Genomic DNA, 17,617 nt, shown 5'->3' on the forward strand with positions numbered 1-17,617 from the left:
CTTCCTTGTTATGTTATGTTATAATACGCTACGTTATGGTGTTAAGTTATAATAGACTGGTTATACAAATTCAGTTTCGATCGTGTGTGAACCTGTGCGCGTGTGTATGTGTGTGTATTTATATGCTTGGTTAGATCCTTTGAATATTAACTTTGTTCATAAAATAACACTGGTTGTATACAATGGCAATACATTGATATGTGAATAATTGAAAAATAAAAAATTTTTGATATTGTATCATTTGCTTATGTAGATGATGATTGCTTTAATCTCTCTCTCTCTCTCTCACTTTTTTTTCTCTCTCTCTTTTTCTCACTATCTCTCTTACTTTTTTTATTCTTTATTTATGTCGTTGTCGTTATTGTAATATTTGTTACTGCTAATTTAGGAGTTGTAGTACTATGACAATAAGTAGTTTATTTATTAATATATATATATATATATATATATGTGTGTGTGTGTGTGTGTGTGTGTGTGTGTGTTTGTATGTGTTTGTGTGTGTGTGTGTGCGTGCGTGTGTGTTTATTTATGGCACTATATTTAGCATCACTCACGTTGTTTAATTGCTATTTACGGAATTTTCTAAGATATTAAAGCTCCCCCAATAATTTTCAATATTTAAATAAAAAATCTTTAAAATTAAAAATAAAAATATAATTACGATGATGACATTATTATTATTATAAACGAATAAATAATAAAAATAATTCCATTATAATACGAATAATAACAATAATTTGTTCAAAGTATTAAAAGTTCAACCGTATTATGCTTCTATTTGCATTGCATTCAGAATGTTTGGAGCGATCTCTATTGAATTGTTATTGTGTGTTTATGTATGTGTGTGAGAGTGTCTATGTGTATGCATTTGCGTTTAAATGTGCTTTTCTACGTGTGAGTTTTGTGTATGATTTCGTATGTGTGTATGTTTGGGCAAGTATGTGTGTTTTTGTATCTGTGAACAGGTGTGTGAGGGTGAATGTATGTGATGGTACAGTTTTTTTGTATGTGTATTTGCGTACGTGTGTTGTTGTTCGTGGATATTTTTAGTGTATTTGCAAGCGATTATGAAAGAGACAGTGACGACGTGTGAGTGTGTTTATTATTAGCACATTCACGCACGTTCCAGTTTATTTTTGTATCAAGTGGAGGATTTTTCTGCTGCTTTAATGTGGTGTAGGTACACGCATCGCATGAGTTTGTTGTACTTGTTGCCTTCTATGTACCTAGGTCTTGCTTGGGCTTTTGACTATGTGCGCCAGTTTTTGGTTATGATCGTGTGGGAGATGAAGTTGCTAGATCACATAATAGGTTGTTTTTATTACACATTTTGTCTTGATAATTTCGCATTTTTGTTAAAAAATTTGATAGAATCTCTTAAGTTTCTAATTCATAACAAAATAAATATTATGAACACAAAATCGAGAATAATTAATTTAATTAAACTTCATTCATTCACTCATACTTTCGTTCGTTCGTTCGTTCATTCATTCATTTGCAAAACCAAACTATAAAAGCGACATTGGAAGAGTGTATAACTAATTATAAATAAATAAGTATAAAAATATCTGTACCATAGGGGTAACATGGTTTAATTGTATCAAGCTGTTATATTGTCGTTGTATTATAACAACCACTTTTTTTTATGATCATCAATGTATTTTCTGAGAAGTGTGTATGTGTTAGTGTGTAAAGTCTGTGTGTGTGTGTACGTGTGTGATTTCGAAATATTGTATTTGCGTGTGTGTGTGTTTAGTTTAGTGTGTGTGAATGCATGTCTGTGTATATTGTTTTGTTGTGTGTGATTGTATTGTATGCAATAAATGCGTGTGTGGTGGGCGCGTGTGTGTGTGTTTGTTGTCTGTGTGTAATGTGTATTGCTCATTCAATATGTGTGGTGAGCCAAGTTTAAAAAAGAAGATTCTAAATAAAACGTTTATGCCATATGTGTGTGTGATTGTGTGGTGCGTGTGCGCGCATGTTTTAAGGTTTGAGTTTTTGTGTTTTTATTAGGTTGTTTTTCTTGTTCAAAGATGAAACACTCATTAAAGGAGATTACTTTAACTAAAAGTTCTGTCCGATAACGATGTTTATATGTTTATTTTAGAAATATTTTAGTTTCTGACAAAAAAAAGGCAATATGACATATTATACAAATGTTGTTTTGAATCAAAAACAAAGTAATATTGAATAATTAGAAAAGTTTTGAAAATATTTTCATATTTTAAGAATTCATCTACACGATAATCTAATTAATTTGTATCAGATCGTGACAAGAACTTTGAGGCTCTTTGTGTGTTGTACTCATTCTGAATTTGAAGAGTAGGCTTATTGTTTCAAATTTGAAAAAATAATGCAAACTAAATAATTGAATAAGTAAACAAGATCTTTTATTTGCCTGATATAAGTGAGAATCTAATTAAAAAACTTAAAACGAAAGTAAATTTCACACTTTCTTGAATCATATCTGAAAAAAATTTATCTTTTATTCTCAAAAAATATTTCTCCACACATAATTTTAATCGCATGTTATCGACTTACGAGTTTCTTATTAGAGTTTAAAAACAGTGAAACAAGTTTAATTTTATACTACTGCCTTGCATGCTGTAACAGTTTCTGCTTCTGTCAGATCCTGATTTTTAAAGAATAATAATAAAATGTTTAATTGATTTAACTAACATAATTTTTATGTTTGGTATGATAATTTATATAAGTGAGTAAAACTTTGTGGGATGAAATTTATTAAATCATATATACAATGCCGGATTTTGAAGTATCGTAGCCCCCTGGGCGCCTAAAAAGTGAAGACCCCAAATCATTTAGTGAATTCTTCAAATTATAAAATTATACTGCCAATATCTTGCTTGTAAATCAAATTGGTAAAACTTTTTAGTTTTATTTGCCTAATTTGTCAACATTTTGTTTATCCTGACAAGCTCCTGACAAGCTTTTTTCACGAAAAATTACGTTTCACAAAACATATTCTTTCTTGCAGAGGGCCCAACATTTTATAAAGGCCTAAGGGTAATCCCTGCCTTGAATCCCACCCTGAATAGATACAACATGACAAAAAATAATAAATCTGGATAATTTACATTACTTTTTTTCTGTTTAAAAAGATTAGCTATGCAATTAAATTTGAAACATAATGAATGTTTCATTTGAGAACGATCTCATTCGTCATCATGTTGATCCTCTCATTAAATCCCACTGATGATGTCATTTAACGTTTTATTATTATTATTAATATTATTATTAATATTATTATTATTGTTTTTACTATTACTATTTATATTATGCTTGCTTGTTCATACCGACAGCGTGAGTAACATTGTTTACGAGTTGATATTTATTATTTACCTGGATTGCTTCTTACTCACATACATATGTTCACATGTAAAATGTTGTAATTTGTCCAATTTTTCTTTTATTTATCAGTTGCTTTTTGTTGATAGGCTTGGTATCATTTCACAACTTTTCGTTGTTTTTGTTTACTAAATCATTAAATTAATTACCCTCCAACGCAAGTTGGTCATGAAAGATTAAAACATTTCTAAATCACGATTAAAATTAAACCAAGGGGGTGGATCTAGACAACCTTGATAAAGGGCCAGAATATTAAAAATGATTAAATTGTGAAAATATAGCCAAGATACTAACCAAATTTGAATTATTTTTGATAAGGCACGTATAAACATTATTTCACATTTTTCATTTTATTTTTGAAGCATGCGACAAAAAAAATTTAATTGTTAAAAGGTCTGCTCTTACGTACAATAAGTGTTTCATTTTTTTTGAAAATGCACTTGATTTTTTTTTAAATTATTTGCAAAGCCTTAAATCAAAAGCGTTCGATTTAACTAACGACATTGAATTGCACATTGGAATTGAAATATACTATTATTTTTATATATTTACATTTTGATTTAAAGTTCGCTTTTAAACGAAAAACACAAAACTCGTCGGTGAACAATTTGAACGCGATTCAGACTTACTAAGTAGTAATTAGTTTCGCTTGGCTATATTTGTTTCTTTTTTAGAAAAAATAATTAGGCATTTTTGTTAGGGTAATGAATGTTTCGGAGGATGTCCCTGTCGTTGAGGTGAACAACGAAAACTTGAGGCAAATCTGGCCTGGTCTGATGTTGGCCATCAAACATGCCACCTTCATAGCCCTAGACACCGTCGGTTTAATAATTAAATATTTAAAATAATTTAATTATATTTAAATTATTTAATTAATTGTTTTTATTGTTTTGTTATGTTAATAATATAATGTATTGTATTGTATAGAAATGGGATGTTGTAGTTAAAAAGTAGATGTTTAAGTTAGTTGTCTTGTATGTTCCATGTACCTACTCTACAGTCTACACTATTACATTACATTACACTCTACATGATTCTGTTAAATCTTAAAAATTAAACTGCTTTATACTTTATTATTCATCTATCATATACTTTTGCTTCTTTTTAACAAATGCTTCAAAATTTAAGAACTTTTTTTTAAAATTAAATTTCCAATTTTTTATTTTTAGGAATTGAGTGGGTTGGGATCAAAAAAGTTGTTGAATGCCAAGTTAGTTTGTTTCATTTGTTTGTGGTTCATTGAATTATAATATTTTTTTAAAATTAAACAATCATTTATTAATATTTATTCTTCAATAACTATATTTCTTTAGTCTAGTCAATATATATATACCTAATACATTTTCTAAATTTAAAAAATTATTCAAAATCTAGAAACATAGAGGACAGGTACAAATACATTTGTGACTCATCAATGTCCCGATCTATTCTAGCACTTGGAATTTCTTGTTTCAAAGTTAGTGTGGAAGATAGTGAGAAAAATGAAGTTAGGTACACTGTCCAGACATTCAACATCCTCACCATGTGCATGGAAAATTTCATTATTGAACCAATCAGTGTCCAGTTTTTGATTGACCATGGCTTCGATTTTAATAAACAATTTAAACTTGGTTTGCCTTACTACAGAGGAGATGGGGTTTGATTTTTATCTATTTTTTTTGTCATAATTTTCATTATAAAATTATTAAGGTTTTCAATTTTTTTTTCCTGCATTAAGCAAAACAATGTTATTGATTTCTTTCAAGTTTTTTGAGACCTTTAAATAAAATTAACAATTTTTTCATCTGTACTTATTCATGCCCACACACTTACCAGGATTCGAATTCCAAGTCGAAGAACAGTTCAAAATCCACAGGCAACAAATCAAAGTTTCCAGCATCTCAGATGACGATACAGCAGATAATAAATGAGATGATCATAAACAAGTCGAAAATAGTCTTCCACAATGCCTTGATAGACCTGGTATTCATATATGGCAACTTTTTTGGCAAGCTTCCAAATGACTTTGCCACCTTTGTGACTGATCTTGACTTGATCTTCGGTGGTGGACTGTTTGATACAAAGTTTATTGCCGAGTTCAAGAGGAAGTTGAGCATCTCGTTTCTTGAATATGTCTTCAAGAGATGGTTTGTTTCTCATTGTTTTTGTTTTGTCCTGTCATAAAAAAATTTATTAACTGTAAACTTTTCTCCTAAGTAAAAAAGATAACTTCAGAGAGACACAGAACCCAGAAGAGAGTACAAAATGTCTGTCTATCAATTTCCTAAGCTATCCTGAGCTCGTTCATAAAAATGTTGTCTACATTTCGTGTGAGAAGTCCGATGCTAGTCCCGGCGATAAACAAGAAGTCTGTTTTGGATTCAAGGTGCATTCATTTGTTATCTTAAATTATCCACACACACACGCGCGCGCGCGCGCGAACACAAACACACACAAACAAATTTTTTAATTTTTACAAGTTTCAAATGAATAATTACTCAGAAGATACACAATAATTTATTTTTTTTAAGTACAAAATTACCAAAAAATAACATGGTAATTTTTTTCCTTCGCCACTCTTACCACCAGAATCATGGTTGGTGCATCAATGGCAACGACTGCTCAAAGTCGCACTGTGTCGACAGGATACTGGACGAGGAGGACCTGCAGCATCTCAACCCCCATCACCACAACTGCAGCACTTCCAGGAAAAGCAAGAAAAGGAAAAAGTGTAAATCAGTCAGACAAAATGATAATGGTGATTGTCACGATGGTGATGATGGTTCCGGTGTGGGTAAACATAACGGGGCATTGAACTCCTCCAATGGTAATGAGTTGGTGACGAAACTGCTCCATCAGAATTTAGCAGTTATTGAGAGGGCGTCTCCCTCATTATCACCATCATCATCAGCATTACCTCCATCATCATTATCATCATCATTAAGACAGCCATCATCATCAGCACCATCGTCATCAGCACCTTCCCCTGGCGTTCATAGGGCTGGTTTTGACGCTTTCATGACTGGCTACATCTTCGCCACTTTCATAAACGTTGACGCTAACGACAGCAATAACATCAACAGCAGCTGCAATAACAACAGAACAAACGCTGATTGTAACAACAGCAACACTCACGTTAGTGACGTAACAAATGACGTCACCAATAACAATAACAATCATAATGGTCAGTGCTTCCTGAATATCCCCGACGATTATGCCAATAAAATTTATCTGGCCGGTAAAAACTTTGCCCTGCAGATATCAAGGAGTAACTTCACCAAGCCTTCTAAATATAGTCAAGACAAGTTGGCTGAGTTAAACGGGATTGTGTAATTATATATTTTTGTGTTTGTGTGTGTGCGTGTTTGTAAGTCTTCACCACAATAGGTGATTGTGTGTTTGTATGTTCCGTATTATTCAACAAAATGATGGCTGTGATTTTGACGGATATGACGTTGATATGATGAGTGATAACGCTTAACTTAATGATTAACTAATTAATGATGATGACGTTGTTGGTGGTTGTGGGGATGTTGATGGCGATGGCAATGATGATGTTTAATAAAATCCAAGAAACTGCGTTTTGTTCTTTCAAGAAATGTATCACTAATTTTTAAGTTCAATGTTTATGTCCTTTTTCAAAAAAAAAATTTCATTTTAACGAATTTTTGTGTAATAAATAATTTTAAAATATAAACTACTAAAAATATGTGCGAACGTTGACTTTTTGCTGAAAAATAATGACTTCACGAGCTAAAGCAGGCGTTTTTGTGTTTGTTATCGTTGCTGGCATGTAAGCTTATAAGTATAAATACTGGATACTATTCACTATGCGTGGATGTTTTTTATCATAAAAGTGAAAAACCTTTCAAAGGATGCAAGATAAATTATCGAATGTTGTTGTTTATAAGAAAAGACTAAATTGATGGCAATGTTTTTTGTGGAAATTTGTTTTCGTATTAAGTGGCGTGTGTGTTTGTGTGTGTGTCTGTGTACAATACGTGTATATATATATATACTGGCTGTATGTTCCAACATAAATGTATACGAAATATTTTTGTGTGTGTGGATTTTATAATTTTACAAGGCATATTTTATATTGTATGTGTGTGTGTGTGTGTGGCTTTTAAGTGTGTTTCTGCTTGTATATGTACTGTATGTTTCCATTTGAGGTTTATGTGTTTGTATTTTTTATATGTGCAATGTCTTAATGTGGCGTGTATAGATGTTTGTGTGTGTGTGTGAGTGTGCTCGGATGCTTATTTCCAGTTGGATGGCTAGCAAAAACGGAATGAATGAGTTTGCAGTGATAGTTACGCCTCTTCAATTTCATCAATCAAGCGAGAACTTGTGTTGACAAGTTTTGCAATTGGACTGATTTCATAAAAACACACAGACACACAAACACGCACATGTGAAAAAAACGCGATTACGCACACGCGCGCACACACGTACGTCATTAGGAAATTTCATGTTCATATAATTTATTTCATATTTTTCTTTTACCTTTTTCTTTTCCTCCATCTTTTTTTTATTGTTCTTCTAGTAAACGTTCTCATGCTGTTGTGCGTGTGCGTGTATCTGTGCACGTGCATGTGATGCTGATGCGTTTTGTTATTTTCATACTTGCTACTGTCATGCCATTTATTTGTAGACTGTCACGTCGGGTTGTTTGATTGAAGAAATGAAAATTTTTTTAATAGCAACGCTTGTTAACTGTAAAGGCGTGTTCAGTTGTGAATGTATGTAGGCGTGTGGTGTGCGTGCGTGTGTGCGTGTTTGCATTTTTAAATACAGTTTTGAATTGTTTTTGTTTGTTTGTTTGCCCATTTGTTTTCTCTTGGAAATTTTTTTATGTTTGTTCTTTTCAAAATATCGTTTTTGGTTTCAGTACTTGCCGTCTGGTGAGTACTTGAAATTTTTGAGCGTATTAAGAGTTTCGAGTGCTTTTTAGCACATGTTTCCAATGAACAACAAATATTTTGCCTTCCTTTTTCAGTTTAGTTTTCAATAGGTTGGTACGTTTTAATGCTATACATATTTCATTTTAGCACATACACTCGTTCGTACACGAAAGAAAATTTGATGGCCTTCCATACTCACGTATCTATGACATGCATCACTCAGTTCGGCTTTCCACACATTTTTAGCTCCAGTCCATCCATTTGACTAAGTTCAAATTTCTTACCTTAATGCATCATGCAATCTGTCATACTTTCACGTTTTTGTGTATTTGCATATCTGTGTGCGTGTGCATGCGTGCGTGTATGTGACGAAATTCACACGTAAAAGCAGAAACTCACGCACACTCATTCACATCACTCACACGCTCTAATATTTAAGAAAGTTAGAGAGAGAGAGAAAGAGAAAGAGAGAAATGAGAAGGATAAACTGAAAGAGAAAAAGAGAAAGGCAGAAGGAAAGAGAGAGTGAGAGATTTACGTACGAAGAATGTTGTTTGTGCGTATGTAGGTGCGTATGTAGGTGCGTATGTAGGTGCGTATGTAGAATCTGGAACGCTGCATCATTTATTGCCCTGTTTGTTTATCACAAGCAACATTATTAATAACGATGTTCTTACCATTATTCTTCTCTCTATATTTTTATTTTTAATTTTGTTTTTATCCTTATTATTATTTATAACTAATGCCAGCTTTATAACTTTTAAATTTATTCATTGTTTGGCGATCTATCGTTTAAATATAAATTTATATGCCTAAATATGCCCACACGTACACATCCTGTAATCTAAATGGAGTAATTTATTTTATTTTTTTTAAATAGGAAAGAAATTAAATGACTTTTAAATTGTTTTTTTTTCTGAAATCTACTTAAATATTATTTCCCTCTCTTGATGAATGAATAAGGAAGAAAAAACTTCTGAAAGCTGTTTAGCGAGCCCGTTGATGAATTCGAAAACGCATCGCGGGTACTATAAAACATTCTTCAGAAGAATAAATTTAAATTTGTTAAATTAACTTCCTTCTAAATTTTGAAATTCTGTTTGAAATAAACGAAAAAAAAATTCGGTGAACTTCTGAAAAGATGCAGAAAAATAAGAAAAATTAAGGACAATTCAAATAAATACAATACAATGCAATACAATACAATTGTATTTAATACAATAGTATCAGCACTCATAATATACAATACAAAAAATGAATGCTTAAACAAATTTTGGCTCTAATTTTATTTCATAATTCTACTTCTAACTCCTCTGCCCTTACTTTTGGAGTACCTCAGGGTTCTATCCTTGGTTCTCTTCTATTTATACTCTATACTTCTGAATTACCTCTTATTAATAATAATTTTTCTTTCACTAGTCATCTACATGCTGTTGATTCTTTTATTTATATTTATATTCCTTTTCCTCCATCTAATTTCAATAGTATTCTTCATAATCTATCTCTATGTCTTTCTTCAATTGTCGCTTGGTCTGACTCTATATCTCTTAAGCTTTATCCTTCTAATTTTGAATTAATGTGTTCTAACAGATCTAAACACTCTATTACTATTCCTTCTATTCTCTCTAACCTGACAGAGAACTTACACGTAACTAACTGTAAACTTTGTACAATCTAGGATCAGAAAAAATTAAAAATTTGTAAAAAATTAAAAAAAATCGAAGAAAATAGATGAATTATTAGAAAAAATTTAAATAATCTTTAAAAATTCTAAAAATTAAACAAAGTATTACATTAAAAAAGTCAAAACACGACACAAGAAAGCTGAAACATTCAGAGGAAAGACGTTTACTGAAGAGAGAAACCGGCTAGATAGACCGCGAAAATGTCATCAATTTTATTTTTTTATAACACATCTAACTCTTTTTTTCATAATTTTTTCAATTTTTTTATGTTGCTTCAGCCTTCAGAATGATATTTGAATAATTTGTCGCTTGGGGTGATTGATATTCTAGTTGAGAACATTTAAACGGCCATTAAACATTTGTTTCAGATATTGTTTTCTAAACTTGGTAAGAAGTTTGCGGAAACAATTTAATCGTCATCGGTGGATTTTGTTTATGACCATAATCATTTTAACAGCGTTTCCGTTATCTTTATTTGACGCTTTATTGTTGATTATTTTGATTATTTTTTACTCATCCTCAAAATCATCACCACCAATTCCATCATCATATCTGTCATCATCATCGTCATCATCATCTCTGTCATAATCATCATCAACATCGTCATCATCATCGTCATCTTTTTCATCTTCTTCATCATCAAATCATCAGCATTGTCATTATCGTTGTCGTCATCATCTTCATTGTCATCGTCATCATCGTCGTCATCATCGTCAACGTCATCATCATCATCATTATCATCGTCATGATCATCATCGTCGTCATCCTCCTCATCATCATCTTTCCTACAGCAAGCAATAACTCAAAGGTTGAATGCAAGGAACAATATGCGAATGATGTGTTCTGAATATAAAATATGTATAAAAAATTGACGATTGTCATCAGGACGAAGACAGCGGTGATGATGATGATAATGATGATGATGATTATTTCTTTAAAAAGTTGAGTTTATTTTATTTTGATAAATAAATTATTTCTAATGTAAACAAATATCTCAATAACATGAGAAACAAAAACTTTGCTATTAAAACCCAATAAAAAAAAGCCAAAATGGAAAAAAAAACTAAACTACAATTTGATCATCTCAGCCCAATTAATTTAATTCATTTCAGTTGGCCACTCCTGAATGAATGTACGTACGTAAGGAGCACCAGGATAGCAAGGGTATAAAAGCGCTCAATTATTTTAACGCTAAGAAGATTTAGCGCCCTGCAAAATGTCCTTCACTACAATCGATAAAATAAATTATTTCGCTTTTTCTATCTCTTTTATGGGTTTTTTCTTCTTTTTCTCTCTCTCTCTCTCTTTTAATCTTTCTCTCTCTCAATTTCTCTCTCTTTCTTCCCACCCAATTTCTCTATTTTGCTTTTCCGCATCTAACCATGTTTGTCAGACGTGTAGGAATATCATGAAAATAAAAGAGATAGAAAGATGAAAAAGAAATAAAGAAATAATAGAGATAAAAAAACGAAAGAGAGAGAGAGAGGGACAGAGAGGAAAGGAGAGAGAAAGAGGGAGAGAGAGAAAAAGAGATAAAAATGACAGAAAAATAATCACTTCAATTAATATTTATGATTTACACAATTCGTCATCCAGGACATTAATAAAAAATGTAGACTAAGAAATGAATGGAGAGAAAAACAAATTGATTTTGTACACGCGCTGTTTACACATACAATACAAATACAACCGCATGCAAACCACTCCTTCGTAAACACGGATGCATACAAAAAACATACACACAGATAAACAAATTTAAAAAATCACATAATAAACACATAACACACACTCCAGACTCATGCACACATATAAAAACACGCACGCATACGAGTAAAGACAAACCAATAACAGACACAATATAAATACCAACCAGAGAAAGCCAACCAGAAAGAGAGAGAGAGAAATAGGGAAGAGAAAAGAAATGACAAAGTGAGATAAAATAGAATGAAAGAGACAAACAACAAACAAACAGACGAAAACAAGGAAAAAGCTGGATAAAACACACCCATTTATCATTGCGTTCATCAAAAAATATCTATCTATGGTCTATTTATATTACAGTAAGAGAATGGCGTGATGATGATGATGATGACGGAGATGATGATGATAACCAAAAAGATAATGGTGATGAGGATGACCAAAAGAATGATGATGGTGAAATAATAATGTTGATGATGACCATACCGCATACTTTTGAATAAGCATCATTATGTTTATGTGTGTGTCTCTGTGTGTGTGTGTCTGTGTGTGTGTGTGTGTGTGTGTGTGTGTGTGTGTGTGTGTCTGTGTGTATGTTTGCAGGTTCGTGTGTATGTACGTACAATTTATAATTTAAATAAATTTTTCTATCATTATTTTGATTTATTTCAAATGGCTGTAGGTGTTGAAATGTGTATTAATAGATTTTATTAATTGCATTGTTTGCAAGTACACACACACACACTTATATGAAATAATATACATGTTTCCTTTCTGTATATTTATACATATACATAAATGTGTATTTATACATTTAATTTGGAGTTCAAGTGCACGTCTTTCTGTGTGTATGTATCCGTGTTTGTCTCTGTTCGTATCTATTTGTATTCGTGTTTGTTTGTGTGTGTGTGTGTGGGTTTGTGTGTTTGTGTATGTGTCTATATGTGGTGTGTGTAGATGTATCATCTGAGCTATCTGATAAATGCCATCCATCTTTTAATAAGTGTCACTCCTACAATGGATTTTTTTCACATGTTTCAACGAGTTATTACTGTTGTTTTTTGTTGTGGTTGTGGATGTCGATGTTGATTCGTTGTTTGAACTTTGTTTGGTGGTGGTTGTTGTTGTTTTGTTGTTCGTGATGTTGTTTCGCGCACACCTACACTCGCGATTAATTGTTTTGTGGTTCCATTTTTTTTTTTTTTTTTTTTGAGAAAACAGAGTTGTGATGGGTTGAAAAAGTGATTTTTTCCAACAAGCAATTGAAATTTATTTGAAAATAAATTCGTTAATGTTGCTTGATATTTTATAAAAATGATATACTGAAAAATTTGATTGGATAAAGATAAAAGTGAAGTCTGTGTTTAAAAAAAAATATAATCAGATTTATGATTTTTATCTAGGTCTTCAACGTTATTACCATATTCAAAATCATCTGATTTGAAAAAAATTTTTTAATCATTTCATTCGAACCATCATCACCGTCTTTATTTCATTCATTCTAATTAACGAATTATCATTATCATCATCATGGTTATCGTCGTCGTCATCATCATCATCAATATCGTCATCATCAACATCGTCATCACATGATTGTCTTACCAACTATGTTTTTGGCGCTGACGCTACACCTATATTTCATAAATTATTAACATCATCATCCTTTAAGTCAATGAATTCAAAATCGTTTTTATCACTGTCACACCATCACAGATTGCCTAGTTTATGAATTAATAAATTAATTAACCAATTAATTAATTAAATAACCAATTAATTAATTAATTATTTACTCGGCTCTTCTTGGTCTTTACTTTTAATTTCTGAATGTCCGCTCGGAATGCCTGGAACAAGTTTCAAGTTTTTATTAGTATTAGTATTTTTTTTTCACCATCAACACCATCATCGTCATCATCATTTTCGTCGTCATCATTATCATATCCTACGACATCTCTATCGTTATCGTCAATATTTGTTGTCGTTGGTATCATGATAATGTTGATATCATCACCATCATTCAACTTCATCATCGAGTTTATAATGTTCTCGCCCCCTCATTATCATGTTATCAATATCATTTCATCATATTTACTTTGAGAGCCTGTAGAACTGGTTTCTAAATAAAAAATAATTTTAGCAATTCAAATTTTATTCGTTAATATTTATTTCACATATGTTATGTTATGTTCATTCATTCATTCGTTCGCTCGTTCATTCATTCGTTCGTTTGTTCATTCATTCATTCATCATCCATCTATTCATAGATTTATTCATTCATTCGTTTGTTCGTTCGCTCATTCATTAGTTCATTCATTAGGTCATTCATCCTTTCATTTCTTTGTAAATTTGTTTGTCATTTCAATCACTCATTCATTCATAATTATTTCCACTTTTTCATTCACTCATTTATTCAGGTTATTCATTTTTTTTAGTTATATTTAATGTCTGTGACTATTTTTTAACCCGACGGATTATTGTTCTCCTTTTTTTTGACTGAAAACGAGAAAAAAAAACATTCAAAACTCTTACGGCGTTATCGCTGCAACATCACATGATCATTACACAATTTTATTATCATTACTCCGTCATCATCCTATCATAAACACATCAGCATTTTATCATCGTCGTTACGCTATCAAGCCTTCATCTTTATGTCGCTGTTTCCTTACCATCTAGTCATAGTTTTATCACTTCTCAATCATTATTTCCATACCATCTAAGCATCAAATCATCATTTTATTATTTTTTAATCACTATCTAACCACCAGAGTATCACCAGATTGCCATTGTATCATGTCCTTATCTCTATTTCATCACCATCATACATCCTCGCAACACTATTTCATCATTCTTCCTCATGACCAGCATCCAATCAGCAGCAGCAGCAGCATCTCACCTAATAACATTATGAAAACGCAAACGAGAAGTATGACGATTGGTATTGTTAACGCCAAAATGATGGTTGTTGTATCAGATATACCTGAAATGGATTTAAGACCATTTTTATTTTTTATTTCTTTTTGTTTAGTGGTGTACCTCAAAAGTACCAAATCAACAATAAAGGCATATAGTATTTAAACTACACGCTAATCAACCGACGAAGCAATTATTAAAATCGAAATTTAGAAATTTTTTAGCAATCAATTTTTTTTTCATTATTTATTGATTATAGTCGAACCAGATTCTGTGTTGGGAGAGGCTGAATATATAGTTATAATATAATTAATTATAGTTAAATTTAGAGTTAAATTTAAATCACACACGCACCACACAAGCACACGCACACGCTCACACACACACTCAAACAAACACTCACACTCAAACACAACAAATAATTATTTTTATTTATATAGTTTATGTTAAAATAATTTTAAAACTTTTACGTAAATATCCTCCTTTATTGCCGTCGGAACCCGCATCACCTTCCTCTACAAACAAATATTTGATTAGATATTTAGATAAATTAATTACACACACACACACACACACACACACACACACACACATACAATAATTAAATACCCATTTAATTTAAATATTCCTAATGTTTTATTGTATAACAAAAAGAAGCGACTTATGTATTCATTTCATTTGAAGGTGAGGTCATTACTGCATTACAATTAATTACTGTGATTACAATTTTAGCAGTACAACAACATTAAAAAATAACTATTTGATATTAAAAAATTAGTTTTTTTATCAACCGGGAGCTTCTGTTGGAGCTTTAAAATAAGCAGTGAATGAATTTAATAAATTTAAAATATTAATATGAATAAGAGTTTTACAAGAGTTTTTACAAGAGTTTATGTTTATTACATAATATAGCTAACATTTTAATTAATTTTCAAATGATTATTCAGTTGAGTTATAAATTTTTTCTTGAAATATGAATGGTGTCTGAATAATTTACTGAAGCATGTATGCATTATTTCAATAAATTGATATTAGTTTGAATAAATTTACATAAAACATTTTCAATTGTATAATCTTGTTTATATTAGTATTGAATTGTCATGTCCTGGGCATGACATAAAACTGAATCCACGCTGCCTTGCGTGCTTTTGAGCAAAAGGCTAGGCCCACCGCTTATAACTGGGGGTTGTCGTCAGGATGGGTGTCCGGATGTAAAAACTTACCCCAAATTTTTCTATGCCATCAAAAACAAAAACAACGGCCCTTTGTCCTCAGCAGGCCCCAAATTTTTCTATGCCATTAAAAACAAAAAAAACTGCCCCTAGTCCCCAGCAGGCCTTAATGGTCAAGGGGTGTTAAGAATCTCTGGAATGTATGTAATAGCGAAGGGATGTTGCAGAAAAATTCAGAATAGCCCCTCTGAGGTACTTAGACTTGGAACGCTCAGGCTTGTCTCACACAATAACTACAAAAAAGCCTATTTCTTCGAGTTTTAAAAAAAGTAAACTGATCGCCAAATGATATAGAAATTGGACTCGCCTTCTTGTCAAAACACAACTGAATGAATGACTGGCTAAAAAGTATTTAAACAAGCGTGTCAATCAAATCATTACTCATTGGCAAATAGAGTTATACATTTGGTTGATAACTTTTGATTTTGCTTCACTACTGAATTGTTCGATTAAATAATTTTCTTAGATTTCTCAGAGAGATGAAGTCGTTCCAGGTGTTGAGTTTGTTTGCGATCTGCTGTCTCTGGATGGCTCCTTCAGTGCAAGCTTGCAAGAAATGTTCAGTTGATTGCACCCTGCCCGAGTGCATGCCCTACGATATCTCCCAGCAGAGCGTCTGCACCGAAGTGACCCATGAACTTCCAGTGCCCAGCCAGTGTCAGTGGGGAGCCAACGGCTTGTACAGGCACACCGATTTTGTGAGTTTGTAGTTGATGATTGTGCACAATTTTGTTAGTTACGTAGTTGCTACTTTGGAGGTTTTTTGTTGATGTGGATACTGTTTAAGCATAAAAAAAATTATCATTATTGCCATCGAAATGTTGCACTTTATTTCAATTTTGGGAAAATCACATGGTTGAGTTTGAAATTTTTAAACAAATTTTTTTCTAATCAACATTATTGGCCAAAAGCAGAAAATCATTAAATAGTGTGACAAAATTTAAAAATTTTCCCATTGTAGCTTTTTAAACCTGACTAATTTATTAAGTTTCCTACATTAAAACTCGTCACACTGATAATCTCTAACCGACCACCAACACTCGCAACAGCAACTGCTCAAAGGACGCATCATCGCGTACAAGCTTCAGTGGTTCAATCAAAAGTGGTCCAGTTGGTTCGTGCCCGAGTACAATGACCTGGACTGCAAGCGCAACATGTTGGGTCAGTCGTGTGCTGGTAAGCCTGTCTGCCCTGACTCACTGAGGAAGATGTGGGCTTATTTCTGCGACCATAACCACACCTACATCATCTGCAAGTAGAGAGAAAGAGAGAAAGAAAGAGAGAGAGAGAGAGAGAGAGAGAGAGAGAGAGAGAGAGAGAGAGAGAGAGAGGGAACAGGAAGATATATTTTTGATAATAGTTTCTTAACGCAGAATGATGAAGTGATGATGTTAAAAAAAACTATTTAATTTGAGTTTTTCAATCGAACATGCTTATAATAAACTAATTATTTTAAAATCTGCTTTTGTCGTTTAATTTCATAATGAATTTTTTTTAATTTATATGTATTTGATATATTTGTATAACATATTTTAATTGTTAATAAAATTTTTTAATCTGCAACATATGTGTCTTTAATTTGCGATGTAAAAACTGTTTATAAATGAAAGAAAATTGTTTTAAGTTTTTTGCGGTGACGTGCATTTTATATTCGGGTTAGTATAACCAATAAAATATCCTTTTTGAGATTTATATAATCCTATGTTTGTGAATGAAAGTAGTTATGCGTTCGCCTGTAGTTTCTATGTTAAATTAATATTTGCTTTTGTGTGAAAATTTTTAGAATGTATCTTTCTGTGTGTGCATTCATTTGAGTATTAGCATGTTAAGAAGTCAGGCAAAA

At 31.8% G+C, this 17,617-nt stretch overlaps 2 protein-coding genes across 2 annotated transcripts; both read left to right on the plus strand.

Moving 5' to 3' along the window:
* Nucleotides 1-3,947: 3,947 nt before the first annotated feature.
* Nucleotides 3,948-7,090, plus strand: HELRODRAFT_186759 (hypothetical protein). Its single transcript, XM_009014454.1, has 6 exons — nucleotides 3,948-4,184; nucleotides 4,536-4,576; nucleotides 4,741-5,002; nucleotides 5,182-5,492; nucleotides 5,563-5,731; nucleotides 5,935-7,090. Exons 1-6 carry the CDS (start codon nucleotides 4,071-4,073, stop codon nucleotides 6,676-6,678), a joined length of 1,641 nt encoding a protein of 546 aa, XP_009012702.1. The 5' UTR covers nucleotides 3,948-4,070; the 3' UTR covers nucleotides 6,679-7,090.
* Nucleotides 7,091-16,253: 9,163 nt separating this feature from the next.
* Nucleotides 16,254-17,033, plus strand: HELRODRAFT_168622 (hypothetical protein; the record flags this gene model as incomplete). Its single annotated transcript, XM_009014455.1, has 2 exons — nucleotides 16,254-16,472; nucleotides 16,824-17,033. 2 exons carry the CDS (start codon nucleotides 16,254-16,256, stop codon nucleotides 17,031-17,033), a joined length of 429 nt encoding a protein of 142 aa, XP_009012703.1.
* Nucleotides 17,034-17,617: the final 584 nt, after the last annotated feature.

The sequence above is a fragment of the Helobdella robusta genome (genome assembly GCF_000326865.2).
Source record: "Helobdella robusta unplaced genomic scaffold HELROscaffold_13, whole genome shotgun sequence".
NCBI classification, from domain to species: Eukaryota; Metazoa; Annelida; class Clitellata; order Rhynchobdellida; family Glossiphoniidae; genus Helobdella; species Helobdella robusta.

Excerpts from the sequence above, each read along its gene's own strand:
- HELRODRAFT_186759 (XM_009014454.1), top strand. The coding sequence starts at position 4,071 with ATGAATGTTTCGGAGGATGTCCCTGTCGTTGAGGTGAACAACGAAAAC. Across the intron at positions 4,185-4,535 it reads CCTTCATAGCCCTAGACACC|GAATTGAGTGGGTTGGGATC; the intron begins GTCGGTTTAATA and ends TTTTATTTTTAG. Across the intron at positions 4,577-4,740 it reads AAAAAGTTGTTGAATGCCAA|AAACATAGAGGACAGGTACA; the intron begins GTTAGTTTGTTT and ends TTCAAAATCTAG.